The 17712-nt window shown below is 34.7% G+C and overlaps 2 protein-coding genes across 5 annotated transcripts in view; both read right to left on the bottom strand.

Moving 5' to 3' along the window:
* Nucleotides 1-17712, bottom strand: part of rbms2a (RNA binding motif, single stranded interacting protein 2a) — a 608287-nt gene that overhangs the window by 77625 nt on the left and 512950 nt on the right. The window lies entirely within an intron of this gene.
* On the bottom strand, nucleotides 425-17338 carry pip4k2cb (phosphatidylinositol-5-phosphate 4-kinase, type II, gamma b). 3 transcript variants are annotated; one of them, XM_087273075.1, is made up of 10 exons: nucleotides 16685-17338; nucleotides 14488-14585; nucleotides 10454-10550; nucleotides 8253-8405; nucleotides 7538-7684; nucleotides 5408-5446; nucleotides 5192-5305; nucleotides 3417-3681; nucleotides 1683-1786; nucleotides 425-1525 (listed from the first exon to the last, which is right to left on the bottom strand). In XM_087273075.1, exons 1-10 carry the CDS (start codon nucleotides 16832-16834, stop codon nucleotides 1442-1444), a joined length of 1251 nt encoding a protein of 416 aa, XP_087129201.1. In that variant the 5' UTR covers nucleotides 16835-17338; the 3' UTR covers nucleotides 425-1441. The 3 variants fall into 3 exon arrangements, 2 of the variants coding, with proteins under 2 accessions (XP_087129201.1, XP_087129202.1); XM_087273076.1 differs by lacking the exon at nucleotides 7538-7684; XR_015502207.1 differs by lacking the exons at nucleotides 425-1525; nucleotides 1683-1786 and adding an exon at nucleotides 2414-2493 and having other exon boundaries at nucleotides 2815-3681.

The raw sequence follows: 17712 nt of genomic DNA, 5'->3' as shown, positions 1-17712 counted from the left end.
GTCTTTTTCAGTAGGGTTTGCTTTGTGGGATTTAAGCTAATTCATCTATTTTAGTTGGAATCTACACTTCAAATAAGGTGTAACTTAAAGTGTAACCTAAAATAGGCCTACGTTTAAAAACGGGTTATTACACAACTCTGTCAGATTACAAAATCAATAATTTCATCACTACAGTGGCCTATTTGACATAAACTGAAAGATTTACACAAAAGCTTTAGCCCTGAACTTTTAATCTGCTTAAAGTCAGAATTTTCTCATTCGTAAAAGGTCATTTTAGTGGACTCAATAGTGAACAGTAAGATTATGAGGCGCTTATTAATGCAGAGATGCAGTTTAAATTACACAATATAGCAACCAATATAGCAAACACACACTAACCTGTAAAACATATCAAGTGATATATGTCTTTTTCAAAATACTCACATACATTTGTCAAGTCACCTTTATTATAATGCTTTATACTATACAACACAGAACAGCACCTTTACAGAGGCAAACAGGACAATATTAGCAATCAATATAGTGTTTAACAAGTCCACAGAAATACAGCAAAGTTTTTTCGGTTGAGTGTGAATTCAATACTAATAATGTCAATAGTATCTGGATGCAGCCTTTATGATGCAAGCTGAGACTGCATCACTCAGCGATGCAATATCAGACACATTGCACTCAAATGGAGCTAGTGACGTCACTGTGATGGGTAGGGTTAGGGGTGGGGTTAGGTGAGCCCATTAAAAAACATTGGATGCAGCCCAGATTGCACTACACCAGGTCTGCAGCCAGACCCCTCTCATTAATGTTTAAGGGTGGGATTCAATAGTAAGGCAGCCCTACAGACCCCGTCTGAACCACATGAGAAAATACTTGAGTAATTTATAGTAAACACTAGTGTCATCATACTATAGGAAGGTGTAATTTAGTATATCACAGTATTTATAACACTTTGTTAAAGCATACTGTAATAGTAACTATAGTGAACTGATAAACTGTATGGTATCCTTATATTGTATTCTTATAGTATCCTTCAGTTTTTACTACAGTAAACTCTGCTGTGTAATATAATATAACAATAGTTGTAGAAAACTACAGTAATGTGGAATTTGTTTGTATTACATAAGTTGTTATATTGCCACAGCTGATTAATTCAGTTACTTTACTGTAGTATAGTTTAACTATAATTTACTATAGTATTTTTGTCTTGTGGAAAGGAAGCAAAGGTGACTCAAACTCCATCAGGGGACATAAAAAATTATATTTTTTAATCTGAAGGATGCATTCTCACTGTAATTGTGACTAGCAAAAGCAATTTAATCACAGTTTTATAATTACTAAAAGTCATAATAATTAAAAAATGCTTTTAATATAATTAATTGAGAACATTTTACTAGCTCCCAAGCAATGTTATGTCTACTAGATCTGGAGGAATACATTTAAAATGCTCTTAATTGGCGAAGATGTTTGCAATGAATTCTCGAAAACGCTTGGCGTATTGTTCGGGATGAACGGTAGAGATCTCAGCCCCGGCCTGTAAATACAAAACACAAATGAAAATAATGGCAAATGAGTAACACTTAATATCCAATTATAATCACAGCAATAAAAGCATTTCAAGTTCAGTTTAGTCTTTTTAAATAAACTAAATTAGCATTGAAAGAACTGCACAGTAAATATGTTTGACTTACTCCATGCTTGACTGTTTTTGCAGCATGAGCTGCTCTCTTCTTGGTGTCATACTGGGTCAGAATATCGATAAGACCCATGAAGTAAACCTCTCTACATGGAGCACCTACACCAAGAAGAGACCAACAGAATCTGTACTATTTAATTTATGAAAACACATAATGGACATTTATTTTGAGAGGAATGTTAAAAATGACAAAACTTAAACCTTTTATTATCATTGATTAATCTTAATTAGGTTTAATGTGATTTATTATATCAACATTGCTCATTTATTAATTTAAAAGTCCTGCAAAATTAAAATAAAAAATGTTGATGTTAGTTTATGTCTGTTAGGTTTTTTTCAATAACTTTTTTATTATATTTTAACATGTAAATACACATTTCCATGGACTGGGTGTGACATAAATCAACAAGCAAACAAATGAACAAATAAAACAAAAGACTTCTCTGGATTTTTCATCAGGACACAACATCACCTCTTTTACTAATCTTCTAGTAAAACATTTCCAAATCCACCACCTTTTAAAAACAAAAAGGTCCCCAAACTCTACCAAAAATTATATATTTATTTTTTAATATTTAAATATGTTTGTCTATTGACGTGTTTGTTACCATCTCTTTCAGCCAGCGGCCTCTGTTTGGTGCACATGTACATTTTCAATTTAAAGAAACAAGCCGTTTTGCTTGCAGAAGAAATACATTCATAAATATTTGCGCCTTCTTTTTTTTTACTTGATCTCCTTGGGATATAGATGAGATAAAACATTTATTTTGGCATATTCCCAGCTGAAAAATCCAGCTTAAACCAGCCTAGAATGGTTGGCTGGTTTTAGCTGGTACACCAGGCTGGTTTTAGAGGGGTTTTAGCCACTTCAAGACTGGTTTCCAGCCATTTCCAGGCTGGTTTTAGCTGATCAGGCTGGGAGATGACCAGCTAAAACCAGCTATGTCCAGCTTAAACCAGGAGGGTCAAGCTGGTTTTAGATGGTTTTAGCTGGTTATGTACCAGCCATAGCAACTATGGACCAGGCTAGGAATGGCTGGAAACCAGCCTGGAAGTGGGCAAAACCCCTCTAAAACCAGGCTGGTCGACCAGCTAAAACCAGCCAACCATCCTAGGCTGGTTTAAGCTGGATTTTTCAGCAGGGTTAAAAGACATTGACATTGGCTTATTAACCTCAAGAATTTATTTCACACCTTTCCATGTCTGTTAGTTTTAAGGATATATATTTAAGCTAGTGTGCTCCAAAACAAAATTCACATTTAGAAAATGTAAATCTGATACAAACATCCAAATCTAGCAGTTTGTCAGTTCCGCCTGAATAGATCAACGATTTTGTTGACGTCACCTGATACTTCAGTTCCTCATCAAACCTCTGACCAATCAAATTCCCTCTAGTATCTGACATGCCCTGCCCCTTTTATATTTGTTATCCTTTGATGCGCTTGAGCTCGACCACTCACTAGCAGAGCTGTGAGAAAAACCAAACGCTATTGGCTGTTCTTTTAAAGGGGAGGAGCTACTCCCTGTCCCACCCTCTCTTCATGTTTCACTTGAGATTACGTCAAACATCAAATTAAAAATGCACATTTCAAAGCACTTCACAGGACCTTTAAAACTAAATGAAAGCTGCATGAGGTACTTTGAGCTGAAATTTTCCAGACACATGTTGGCACCTGAGAGTTATGTCTAAAAAATACTAAAGACTAATGCTTTTTGTAATGCAACTCACCATCTACGCTCTGGATGGCATATACATCAACAAAAGGATCAAACTCTCCTGGACCGAGAGCTTTGTAGGAGCTCATGTATCCAGCAATGCCCTCAGGGGACGTCCCGAAAGACCCCACCGCTGGAAGGTGGAGATCATTCTCTGAATCTTCTTCCTCTTCGCTTAAAGAGTCCTTCATCTCCTCCTCTTCCTCCTGCTCTGCCCTCCCGACATCATGAATGCCCAGCAGAAGGCTGTAGTCCATGATCTTCAGACGCACAAGAAACTGCAACAAAACACACTGAAGTCAAAATTATTTGTCCTCCTTTGAATGTTTTGTTATTATGCTTAACAGATTCAGGAACTTTTCACAGTATTTCCTATAATATTTTTTCTTCTGGAGAAAGTCTTATTTGTTTTTAATTTTTTAAAAACAATTTTAAGGTCAATATTATTAGCCCCCTTAAGCAATATTTGTTTTGGATTGTCTCCAGAATAAACCACTGTTATACAATGACTTGCCTAATTGCCTTAACTTTATCCTGATTAACCTAGTTAAGCCTTTAAATGTCACTTTAAGCTAAATGCTAGTATCTTGAAAAATATCTAGTCAAATATTATGTGCTGTCATCATGGCGACGATAAAATAAATTAGTTATTAGAAAGGACATATTAAAACTATTATGTTTACAAATGTGTTGAATAAATCTTCTTTCTGTTAAACAGAAATTGGGGGAAAATATATAGAGGGGCTAATAATTCTGACTTCAACAGTACTAACAGACTGTAAAGGCTCTGTTTAGAACAGATATTAACACACACATTTTGGTTAATCGCATCACAAGTAGACAAGAGAGAGAAAGACTGTCATCCACATCTGGTATTTAAAGGTGCAGTGTGTAATTTTGGCCACTAGACGGCCACCTATCACATTCAAAACAAACACAAGCATAGAGAGTGTGGAATCATGGGAGTTGTAGTCTTCATCATTCAAATGGTGTGTACACACCAGACGTGGATGAAGCATCAAGTGTGAATGATTTACATGTTAAGTCAATGCAAAGACGCCAATAGACATCCTACTGTCTTATTCACATGAATGAGGCAGCGCTAATTGAATGGTTTGCACATTTGACACTATTAACAAGCAAATCGCTCGAGTTTGAAAATCTGAACTTTCGCACATTTAAGCCGGGTTAACCAATCAGGAGTTTGATCTTGTAGGAGGTGATTATGATGAAGTGCCTGTTGTTGGTGTCCCGAGGGGAAATCCTCTTGCCGACACCGACAACAGCTCATCAAACTGGGCTCGGCTCCGTCTGAAGCACCGCTGAAAACCTCCATCTTCCAGGTATAGTTTCTTGAGGAGTTGATGAACTCAGAGCTGGGTGCACCTCTGAAAGGATCTGGACCCTGCGCCGAACAAATCTACGCTGTTTTTCAGCCGTCCTAAAGCACGTAAAGCACAGCTACTCTCTCAATAAAATCCATGTTAATCATTTAGCAACAAAACTAGAGTCACTGAGCAGACAGAAGCCCCGCACATGACGTGATCCTGCGTCTATTGTCAAGTGAATTTTACGTGCAAATTAAGCTAATTTAAGGTGTGAATGAAGCGAGTAAACTGAAAATGTTCACGCACCTATTACCGTGCAAATAGCGCAATTTATTTGCGCAAGCCATGAGTAAAAACAATAAAAACATGTTTTCACTCTGGTAAACTGTTTCCAGATATCATGAAACATAATGTCTAATTAAATGAGATTAGTAATTAGCAAATCATTCAATCTTCTCACCTCTACATCCCTGTTGAGTTTATCCAGAAGCTTTTCCTTCTCCTCATCACTGATGTACACTCGCTGCATGTTATTCCTGAAATCCACATCCTTGAATGTAGGCAGCTCTTTCACCTGGGTTTTCATATTACTTAATTAATTAATTAATGAAACATAAGATATACTGATATAAGACAAAAATGCAGATCAACTTAACATAATCCCATCATTTCTTACCTTTTCTTTGTCACTTGCTTCTCGAGAAACCAATGACCCCTATAAAATGAGGAAAACATGATTGATCCTTCCACGTTTTATGCTCTGCTGTGTTTTAATGAGCTAAAGTTGCAACAATCCAATTCCTCACAATGGAAACCAATTGGAATATCAAAAGAATAAACAATGAGTAAATAGTTAATTTATTCAACCCAGGCTCATTCTAAATACGTACCCCTGTACACATTTCTGGAGAGCGCCAAATACGTCCCAGGAGCTACGTATTTTTGCAGTGTTTTTGCGAATCCACCAGGGGCTGCTTGTATGCTTTTTCAGATCTCATATTTCTCTCGCGAGTGCCATTCACGCCAGCTATTCTCACGTAAATCCACCAGTGGTCGCTGTCAAGTGACTGATGGACTGACCCGCCATTCTCCTTTCCTAAACCTAACCGAAAGTGTTTTCAAAAGCAATCCAGAAAAAGAAAAGCCTTCGCCTGATTTTACCACATTTTCAGATTTTACCACATTCCCACCCTGTAGTTTACTTGTTTATTTTATTTTTTGTCTTTTATAATTTTTTTAGTAGAATATCCAAAAATGTACATAAATTGGGATCATACAAATACAAAGAAACATCAACAAAAAACAATAACAAAACAATAACAAAACAAAAACAATATAATCAGGTACTGGTGTGTGTGTGTGTGTGTGTGTGTGTGTGTGTGTGTGTGTGTGTGTGTGTGTGTGTGTGTGTGTGTGTGTGTGTGTGTGTGTGTGTAAAGGTAACTTGGTGGACAGGTCAGAGTACATACATAAGGAACAATAACAGTCAATAAATGAAGCAAGTATCACAGATATAAGTAAAACAGATGGAAAGAAACCAGTCAGAGGTAACAACAATGCTGAGTAATGTATGATGGTAATAATGACAGTAAAAAGAAAGACAGGACAACAGTAATAATAACTGACAATGATATTAAATTACAAGTACTACACCAACTATTACTATAGAAAGTTACTTATATTACAACTACTACTGCTTCTACTACAGCCACGACCACGACTCTTACTACTACAATGTCTACTAATACTGATACTGCTACAACAATGACTACCACTACTGATGCTACTATAGCGTTTGCTACAACTAATACAACAACGTCTACTACTATTACTACTACTACATCTACATCAACGACATCTACTACTGGTACTACTACACCAACAACGACTACTACTATTACTACTAATACCGCAATCACTGCTACTACAACATCTACATCAACGACTACTACTACTGGTACTACTACACCAACAATGACTACTACCACTACTACTACTGCTACTACAACATCTACATCAACGACATCTACTACTGGTACTACTACACCAACAACGACTACTACTACTACTACTAATACCGCAATTACTGCTACTACAACATCTACATCAACTACTACTACTACTGGTACTACTACACCAACAACGACTACTACTACTACTACTAATACCGCAATTACTGCTACTACAACATCTACATCAACGACTACTACTACTGGTACTACTACACCAGCAACGACTACTACTACTACTACTAATACCGCAATCACTGCTACTACAACATCTATATCAACGACTACTACTACTGGTACTACTACACCAACAACGACTGCTACTACTACTACTAATACCGCCATTACTGCTACTACAACATCTACATCAACGACTACTACTACTGGTACTACTACACCAACAACGACTACTACTACTACTGCTACAACGACACCTTTACTACTTCTGCTACCACTATTATTTTTTGTCTTTTGATTTTTTTGTTTTGCCTGCTTTCTAGAACTGTTCTTCGCCAGACTCAAACCCCATCGTTGTGGTCAACTCCTCTTTGTGTCTCAAGTCTATCGACATACAAGGCGAGCCACTGGGCAAACTGGTAACAGCGGAAAAGCCGTCCATACAGGGGTAAGCAGTCAGCCGGTACCATGAAAAGAAATGGCGTCATACCGCCTGGTAGCGTTCGTTTTAAAGAGAAAATGCAGCCATAGGTACTTCTGGCTACATAATTCGTGATCTCCAGAAATGCATATAGGGCTGCGTTTTCAGAATGAGTTTATCTAAAAAAAAAATTGTCTACCTTGAGGTCATATTTTCTGTGAATTGTTAGTCGATGGCTGAACATATTCCTCATGACTAAAAGGTATGTGTCCTCATTGTCCACAGTGACGCGGTACATGCCGAGGAATTGAGGAAGTAATGTGCTGCCATGACATGTTACGATGTGCTGAGGGGAAACGGAAAATCATTATTTGGTTGAAAAAATAGTCTAGATTCAGTCAATTGTTAATTGATCGGTGAACAATCAAGCTATATCTCAATAAATATATCACGTTTAGCAACACAATACATTGTTTATCTAAGTTCAGTTGCTCTAGTTTGTGTATTAATAAGAAGAAATATATCCAGTCAAGCAGCATTCTAGATTATCTCAACAGCAGATGCTTGGGGAATGCTGTAAACAAGGAGAATCCACACTCACAACACAAGCAAATGCACAAACATTTCTTATATATATATATACATATGTGTGTGTATGTATGTATGTGTATATATATATATATATATATATATATATATATATATATATATATATATATATATATATATATATATATATACTCACAACAAACACAAATGTGATGCAAACACTCTCAACACAACTAAATATAGAAATGTGCAGCAAATATTTAACAAATACACACCATGCAGCCAAATACTGAATTGAAATGTACTTGAATTGAATTGATATACTGAATTGATATGAACTACTGAATTGAAACACTATTCAGTACCTGATGATATTCTGAAAGGATGTTGTGCATGTCCTCCACCTCCTCACTTGAGATTTGCTTGACAATTAGTGTTCGGTCGTATGATTTCAACAACAGCAGCACTGCTTCCTCCTCCTTGTCATCCTTTACTGGAGGACTTCGTGTTAGAGAAACCTGAAAAAACACATAAGGAAAATTGAAAACAGAAAATCAAAGCCATGCCTTACTAAATACTATCTGCCAGGGATAAATAAGGTAAACTGGGTAAAAAATAGTATTATTAGAGTGGAGCCAAACACAATATAAAGTGGAGGATGAACCTGCAGTCTTTTTAAGAGGCTTCATTCATTCATTCATTTGTTCGTTCGTTCGTTCGTTCGTTCGTTCGTTCGTTCATTCATTCATTCATTCATTCATTCATTCATTTATTCATTAATTTATTCGTTCATTCGTTCATTCCTTAATTAATTAATTCATTCATTCATTTATTAATTTGTTCGTTCATTCATTCATTTATTCGTTCGTTCATTCCTTTATTCATTCATTTGTTCATTCATTCATTCATTCATTCATTTATTAATTTGTTCATTCATTCATTCATTTACTCATTTATTCGTTCATTCATTCATTTTCTATTCTATTCTTTCTGTTCATTTCTAAACTATTCCAGCCTATGTTTTATGCAGCGGATGCCCTTCCAACTCCACTACTTTTTCACTTTTTGGCTGAACTACCCCTTTAGTTTCACCACGCAAGAATGCTCTTTAAGTTTTTGTTCAGAAAGAAGATATAAGTCAGTTTGCGCCCTCTAGCGGGTATATAAAAATAATCCTGCTTTCAACACTGATTTTCTTCTTCCAGTGTGCATATTTTTAAAAATCCCTTTAAGAATTTGTTACAATAAAAACAATCAAAATATTCTAACAGAGAGCATTTTTACAGTAACACAGATTGCACAACGGCAACTGCTCAGTGTTTATATTTAGAAATTGCACATTTTAAAGGGAACCTATTATGCAAAAATCACTTTTAAAAAGGGTTTAAACACAGTTGTGTGTCAGCAGTGTGTGAATATAACCAGCTCATCATTATTAAAATGAATTAATTCTCTGTTTTCATAATCAGACTTGATCAAACCAGTCTGCAGAAACACCTTTGATTGACATTCTCCATTTGTTCGTGTCATCAGAGGGGGAAAACCCCGCCCACTGGTGCACACCTGTCAACCCTTTCGTGTTTCCCGGGATTCTACCGTATTTTACAGTTCTATCCCGCTATCATCCTGTAAAGGTATTTTCGATATTTCTCCCGTATTTTCAGTTTTTCTCTGAAGGGTGTCAAATAAACATTAAAATGCCGTTCCTCCCTATACACAACCCATACCGTCGAACCACCAGGGGCCGCCCCTTGATCTTAAACAGTCATATAACAGTGCGTGACCTTTTTTTCACATCCCAATGTTAACAGGTATGCACTAGTGACCATCTATCCCTCATTAGCATAGGAGTTCAGACTTGTTTTTGAATCTGCCGCTATGCTGACACATAGGAGTTTAAAGCTCCGCCCTCTATTAAAAAGAGCACAATTTCATTTGAATTTAAAGCGACAGTCACCAAAATGCCACAATTAGGAATCCTAAAAGGGGCAGTTTCAGAGAGTTATAGAACATTTTTCATGAGCTAATTTGAGCTGAAACGTCACACAGACACTCCTGGGACATCAGAGATTATCCTGCTGCTGAATCTCCAATATGGTTGGTAAATGAATAAAAAAGCAATGTGGAGGATGTGTGATCTCATAAATAAGCAACAGAACAGTCCGTTAATGAGCGAGTAGTATGTCCCAAATCATGCATACTCTTGTTACACACTCAAAAGTGTTTTAGAATAGCATGCGTATGCGAATTGGAATACAGGAGATAGAAAATGTACTGGCAATTCTAGAATCCTCCATATTCAGTGACGGGTGCCTCATGCAAACAAAAGCAAATGATGGCCAGCATTCAAATGTAATTGAGCTCACGTGTCTTAAAAACACCTTTCAATTGTATGGGTTTAAACAGGCCTACTTGGCCAGATCTATGCAAATAATGCAAACGAGAGGCTTTCTGCTGTGTATCTCACTGTTTGGTATCACGTGGCACAGCTGCAATGTTCAGTCATGACACATAAAGACTTCAACTTTTCATGCCTTGAGTCTTAAACTGTACAGAAATGTCTTACCTGATAATCCTGATGTTCAACTCCAAACCGCTCTCTCAGATTCCTGAACACCAGCGGACAGTACTCCTTAAACTTGAAATGTCCAGGGAGGTTTTCCCTAAAAATATGCAAATAAATTAATACAAATTGTGTTTTTAGCTGTGTAAATGCATCTATAATATTTCTAACAATATCTCTTTATTGCATGGAAATTATATATTATTTGATTAATAAATTACAAACTGAAATGTGTGGTACTTATTTTAAAAAACAAACAAAAAAATACATATATACATATAAATAAATTAAAGTGTGTGTGTATGTATTTATAAATACATACATATTTTAACGTCTATTTTTTATTTATATTATTATTTTATTACAATGAATATCTAATAATACATTATTTAATTAATATAGTGTATTATAAATAATGTAAACACTGAAATGAGTAAAACGTAAAAAACTAAACGCAAAAAAATATATGTATAATTATATAAAATTATATTACAAAATTATAGATTATATATGAATATATTATTATTGATATGATTATTTTATTATAATTAATAATTAATTAAACATTAAGGAATAAAAACAATTTATTAATATTTTATATAAAATGATAAAAAATGATAAAAATAAATGAATATATATATATATATATATATATATATATATATATATATAAAAATATAAATTATAATATATCCATATATATATATATATATATATATATATATATATATATATATATATATATATATATATATATATATATATATATATATATATATATATATATAATTTATATATATATATATATATTATTATTTATATATATATTTGGATATATTATAATTTATATGATTATTTTATTCTAATAATTAAATATGCATTTATGAATAAAAAACTATTTATTAACAATTTTTAAATAATTTGCTCAATAAATTGCAAACCTAAAAACTTAAATAAGTAAAACATGATATTAAAACACTCACACATTAAAAATTATTAATTACAAATAAACAATAAGGTAACAAAAATATATATGAGTCTAAATGAATAAATGTAATATGAATATATGTGTTTGTGTAAAGAAATATAGATAATTTTATTATTTTTTCCATTATCCTGACAGGCACAGTTACATGTCATTTTGACCCAAACACAAGCTGTCAGAACTTGTGTACAGTGCCTTTTTCAGTGTCGTGGAATGTGCCTGATTTTCTTTTTATGATTATGATCTTCATGGGTCAATCTGACCTTCAATTTCATGGTTAATGACAGCTGCTCCGACTCACAATAAAAAAGATTGATGTATTTTGTTCTGCCAGACTCCAAACTTCCCTCTGAGGGCGTTTACATTCACGCGTTCGGGCAGATTCTCTTTTATTTGGAGAATTTCACACTGCATTGAACTATTATAACATTTTAAGCAGGGCTGGGTTGCAGGGAGTTGCTAGTCCCATATTCACTTGAGCATCATAAATACAACCAATGAATAAAACTATGAATTATTATAAATAAAAAGCATCTCAAAACCCCTTTTAAACATCATTCTCATGTTTATTTTAATTTGTAATTTATGATATGCATTGTTAGATTGAAAAGTAAGATAATAATAGTGTTAAATTCGCTGTCACGACCTCTGAAGTGGAGACTAAGCTGAAGGAAAATGAACGAAAGGAAGGAAATGATATACTATTGAACACTTATAAATACTCCTGGAAAGTTTAAGTGATATGAGAGAGCGTGTCTGAATAAATAATATGTTCTGTCCTTGTGTTTTTGCTTGGAAATTTCAGATATTTCATCATAAGAACTGTGGGCAAGGTTGAATATTAGTGGGGTCACAAGTTTGGAGTGTTTGCCAGAAACTCCCCCTCCATCACTAATAAAAGTCTCCATACCGGGACAGATTATGAGGTTTACAAAAGATTTGTTCAATTCACATGTGGCCATGCAAAACAGTCTGAAAGCTGTAATATATAAGACCAGACATGACAAATATGCTTTCAAAATATTAATATTTACGCTGTTTTTAAATATAAAAAGTGGACAAATTAAAGTTAAACCGAACTGCACTTATTAAAGCCACAAAACTATTAAATGACAGGAGATATACAATATGAATAAAGTCTTTCTTGCTTAAGAGTTTTTATTTTGTTTATTGTGTAAATATATATATATATATATATATTAAAAAAGTAAAAAAGAAAAAAGCTAAAAAAAGAGTTTTCTTATTAGGGTTTTGGTCTTGTTTCGAGTCTAAATATCTAAAAATCATTACATCAAAAAGCTTTTTTTGTATTATTTAGCTTGTTTTAACAACAAAAATATTTTATTTTGACTGATTATTTATTACTGTTATTTCTGAATTAAATTATTGACTTAAATGCTTTTTAATTTATTTAATTTTAGATATTTAGACTAGCATTTGTTTGAAAATTTAAAGATTGTTGTCTTGTTTTCTTGTTTTCTGAAGAAAATGGCTTTTTTCCCCTTAAAATAAGCAAAACAATCTTATTTTAAACCATTCATTCCTTCAATTTTCAAAAAGTCTCTTTTTTATCAGAGGTCGCCACAGCAGAATGAACCGCCAACTTATCCAGCATATGTTTTACACAGTGGATGCACTTCCAGTTGCAATCTAGTACTGGGAAACACCTGTATACACTCACATTTACACATATGCAACATGTGGGAGAACATGAAAATTCCATACAGAAACGCCAACTGGCACTGCCAGGACTCGAACCAGCGACATTCCTGCTATGAGGCGACAGTGCTAACCACTGAGCCACCCCCCTTTTCAACCAAAGATAATTTTGCTTACCATACTGGCAGATTATTTAGCTTGTTTTAAAGAAAATTTGACTTAATTGTATGTATTGTATATGTACACTCCTTGTCATCAATTCCAGTTGTAAGAGCAACAAATAATAATTTGACTTCTAGTTGATCATTTGTAAAAGTGGCAGAAGGTAGATTTTTCTGATGAATCATCTGTTGGACTGTATCCCAATCATCACAAATACTGCAGAAGACCTACTGGAAGCCAAGATTGTCCCAGAAATCAGTCAAGTTTGGTGAAGGAGAAATCATGGTTTGGGGTTACATTCAGTATGGAGAGATCTGCAGAGTGGATGATCAACATCAACAGCCTGAGGTATCAAGACATTTGTGCTGCCCATTACATTACAAACCACAGGAGAGGGACAATTCTCCAGCAGGATAGCGCTCCTGCTCATACTTCAGCCTCCACATCAAAGCTCCTGAAAGCAAAGAAGGTCAAGCTGCTCCAGAATTGGCCAGCCCAGTCACCAGACATGAACATTATTGAGCATGTCTGGGGTAAGATGAAGGAGGGGGCGTTGAAGATGAACACAAAGACTCTTGATGAGCTCTGGGAGTCCTGCAGGAACGCTTTCTTTGCCATTCCAGATGACTTTATTAATCAGTGATTTGAGTCAGAGATGTATGGATGCAGTCCTCCAAGCTCATGATGGAGTCAGACACAATATTCATTCTGTCTCCACTGCAGCAGGACTTGGACTAATGAAATCATTAAAAATCAGTGCATGATCATACTTTATTCTGGTGAAATAAGCGTAATCTGGAGGCTTTTGCCTTTCATATAATCCACTTCTGACACCAAATGATCAACTAGAAGTCAACTTATTATTTGTTGATCCTAAAACTTGGATTGTTGACAAGACTTTTGTGAGGTAGTGCATATGTTTTGTAATGTACTTTCTGAAAGCAAAACAGTAACGTTGTACAAATAATTGAACTATTTTTATTTATTTGGACCTTAAGCAAAACAAAAACTATTTTTTTTTGCAATTTCTTTGCAATTTTTGACCATTTTAATTGCACAGTTACTCATCTATAAATTTATATGTCGCCAATCACGTCATGACTCAATTTTATACAGTGCCAAGCAGTCATTTGTACTGACATGCCAAATAAATGGACCTAAACTGACATCCTTAGTAGTCTGTCAGTCAGAAAGAGTTTCAGTGAGGCGTGCGATGTTTAATAGGCCGTACTTGTTGAACAAATGATTGTTGACTTTCATCTTTATGTTGGCTTTGAAGTCGTCTGGAAGCAGCATTACTGGCATCGGCACTTGGAAGAGGTCGTTTATCTGCAAAGGTTAAATGGGGGATGGTTAAAAATTAGCATTGGTGTTGAATTAAAGGCACAGTATGTCATTTTGCCCACTAGAGGGAGTGTGTTCACAACAAACAAAGGCGTAGATTGATGACCCTGTGACTGAGTGTGTTGAATTCATTTGTACTTTAAGGCTAAAAGAAGCAAAACAAGAGAAACGCAGAGCAATTGCTAATGTGAAGTAAACGTGAAGCAGCACGAAAGCAGCGGAGCATTTATTATGCCACAATCCAGCGCTTCCTGTAGTTCAGCACATGATCACGTAGAGAAGAAGCAGCGCTGTTTATCAAACTGAATACATTTTAGGCTTCAGTTATAATGCTGCTTTGGGCAGTCTAACAAAACACACAACATATTAAACCCGCGCTGCTGTTTCCCTGTTTGCTAGAAAGCCAAACCTGAAATCAAGGGTCGTCATTAGCATTAGCATGAAAAAAAAATACATTTTGTGCCTTTCAAGAGTTCACCCTTAGCTGATGATTGACTTTAAAGCTTGTTTGGCAGGCTGACCTGGGAGAGAGCCCTGAGCTCATAAGATCCTTGAGCCCAGGGCTCCCTCCCATTTGCAGGGCGAGAGGGGAGTTTGAGCTCAGGTAGATCTGGAGAACTACCCTGCTGTAGTAGCTAATGAACAGATAGTGATCGCTCTTAAGAGATAACTACTTACTAGGATCATGTCTATGCTGCCGATTTGGATTAGTCAACATAAGTTGCATGTTTTCGGATGGTGGGAGCAAAACGGGGAACCCGGGGGAAACCCATATGAGCACGGGGAGAACGTGTAAACTCCGCACAGAAATGTCGGCTGGCTTGGTAAAGACTAGAACCAATGACGTTCTTGCTGTGAGGCAACAGTGCTAACCACTGGGCGCCATGCCGCCCATCTAGGAAAGGAGGAGGAGTAGGGAAGGAAGGGGGGATTCTTCAAAATGAAGATGACTATGGTATGAAACTTAGGTTATTTATGGAGACTTAGGAATCGTCTGATTGGTAAATCAGAAATTGGAAAATGTGGGACTAGCTGTGATCAATCATAAGCACGTGATCCTCTCGAAATTAGTTTATAAATAAACTTTGCTTAATGACAGCCCTTCTCGAGCCCAATTATGTTTTATATCAGTAATGCTGACTTGTAACTCTTTAAAAGTGAGATTGGTCTGGAGTAAGTCAAATTATGGAGCCTACGCATTTCTCTGTAAATTATTTTTGCTTCATATTTAATTCTATTTATTTCCTTATGCTTTCTGGATGATGTTGTACTATGTTGTGTACGACTATTTGTGTATTTTGAAGTGGCCTTTGTAACCCCCCCCCCCCTATTTTTTATTTTTATTTTTTATGTTGTTTTTTTGTTCTGTTTATGTTATTGATTATTTCTTATGCTAAAAACAATAAAAAGATTATTAAAAAAAAATGACAGCCCTTCTCACTAGCACACTAACATTAAACAATGCACCTTATGCTTCAGCAATTAGGTGATTATATATATATATATATATATATATATATATATATATATATATATATATATATATATATATATATATATATATATATATATATATACATATAAATAAATATATATATATACATATAAATATATATATATATATACATATAAATAAATATATATATATACATATAAATATATATATATATATATATATATACATATAAATATATATATATATACATATAAATATATATATATACATATAAATATATATATATATATATATATATATATATATATATATATATATATATATATATTTATATGTATATATATATTTATTTGTATATATATATATATATATATATATATATATATATATATATATATATATATATGTATGTATGTATATATGTATATATATATACGAAAACATGTATGTGTGTATATATATATATATATATATATATATATATATATATATATATATATATATATATATATATATATATATATATATATATACATATATACACACACACACACACACACACATTTAAGCACTACACAAAAATTAATTTATCAGATATGGAACAAGGAAAGTGTGTAGAAACACATACCGTGTGATTGATGCCCCACATGAACACTGTCAGGATGGGGTCGCTGGCCCAGAACACCTCCACTTTTTGATGCACAAAGTGTTTTTTCTTGCTTTTGGTTCGTGAAAGTCTTCTTCCCAAAATAGCCCCTGACTTACCAGGGGAAGACATCTTCTCAGAAAAATAACAATCAACAGCTTAACTATGACTTTGAGTGTCTTGAAAATCCAGCAGACACTAATTATTACAACTCTATACAGTGAATAAACCGCTCCGCCGACTCAAGAGAATTACACTTGATCCAAAACAGTCACATGCCTGATCAGCATTTCTGTTGGAGGCGTGCAGTTTCTTTCTTCAAGAAAAAATAATCCTCCTGGAGAAATAATCGCATGAACAGAACAAACCGAGCAGTTTTTTGCAGAAAGAGTTTGGTTTAGTGCTCGTCCAGTGCTGGTGAAGGGATGAAGTGTGTGTGTGTTGAGCTGAGGTGGTTGTGTTGACATAGGCAAATCTTTGCTCAGGCTTCAGCCTGCAGTTTATTTTTATCAGCACAATTAAACTGCATTTAAAAAGAAAGTGAACTTTTATCTGATTGTATCTGTAATTTAAACGTTCTTTAACCCTTTAACAGGCATCATAACCACCTGGTTGATCTTTTATCCATGGGTTATCATTATTTTTTTAATTGCTTATTTCTATTTATCGGAGTTAAGTCAATACAAGATGTGGGCCAAAACATTTTAGGGGTGTGCACCTTAAAGGGTTAATAATGTATATTCATTGGTTCTTGCAGTTCTTTGTTCATTCATTTTCTTGTCGGCTTAGTCCCTTTATTAATCCAGGGTCGCCACAGCGGAATGAACCGCCAACTTATCCAGCAAGTTTTTACACAGCGGATGCCTTTCCAGCCGCAACCCATCTCTGGGAAACATCCACACACACATACACACACACTCATACTCATACACTACGGACAATTGATAGCATACTCAATTCACCTGTACTGCATGTCTTTGGACTGTAGGGAAACCGGAGCACCCGGAGGA

The sequence above is a fragment of the Danio rerio genome, chromosome 11, assembly GCF_052040795.2.
Source record: "Danio rerio strain M-AB ecotype USA chromosome 11, GRCz13ab, whole genome shotgun sequence".
In the NCBI taxonomy this organism is placed as follows: Eukaryota; Metazoa; Chordata; class Actinopteri; order Cypriniformes; family Danionidae; genus Danio; species Danio rerio.
The sequence above is the reverse complement of the archived record's forward strand: the minus strand, read 5'-3'. Positions and strand labels throughout refer to the sequence as shown.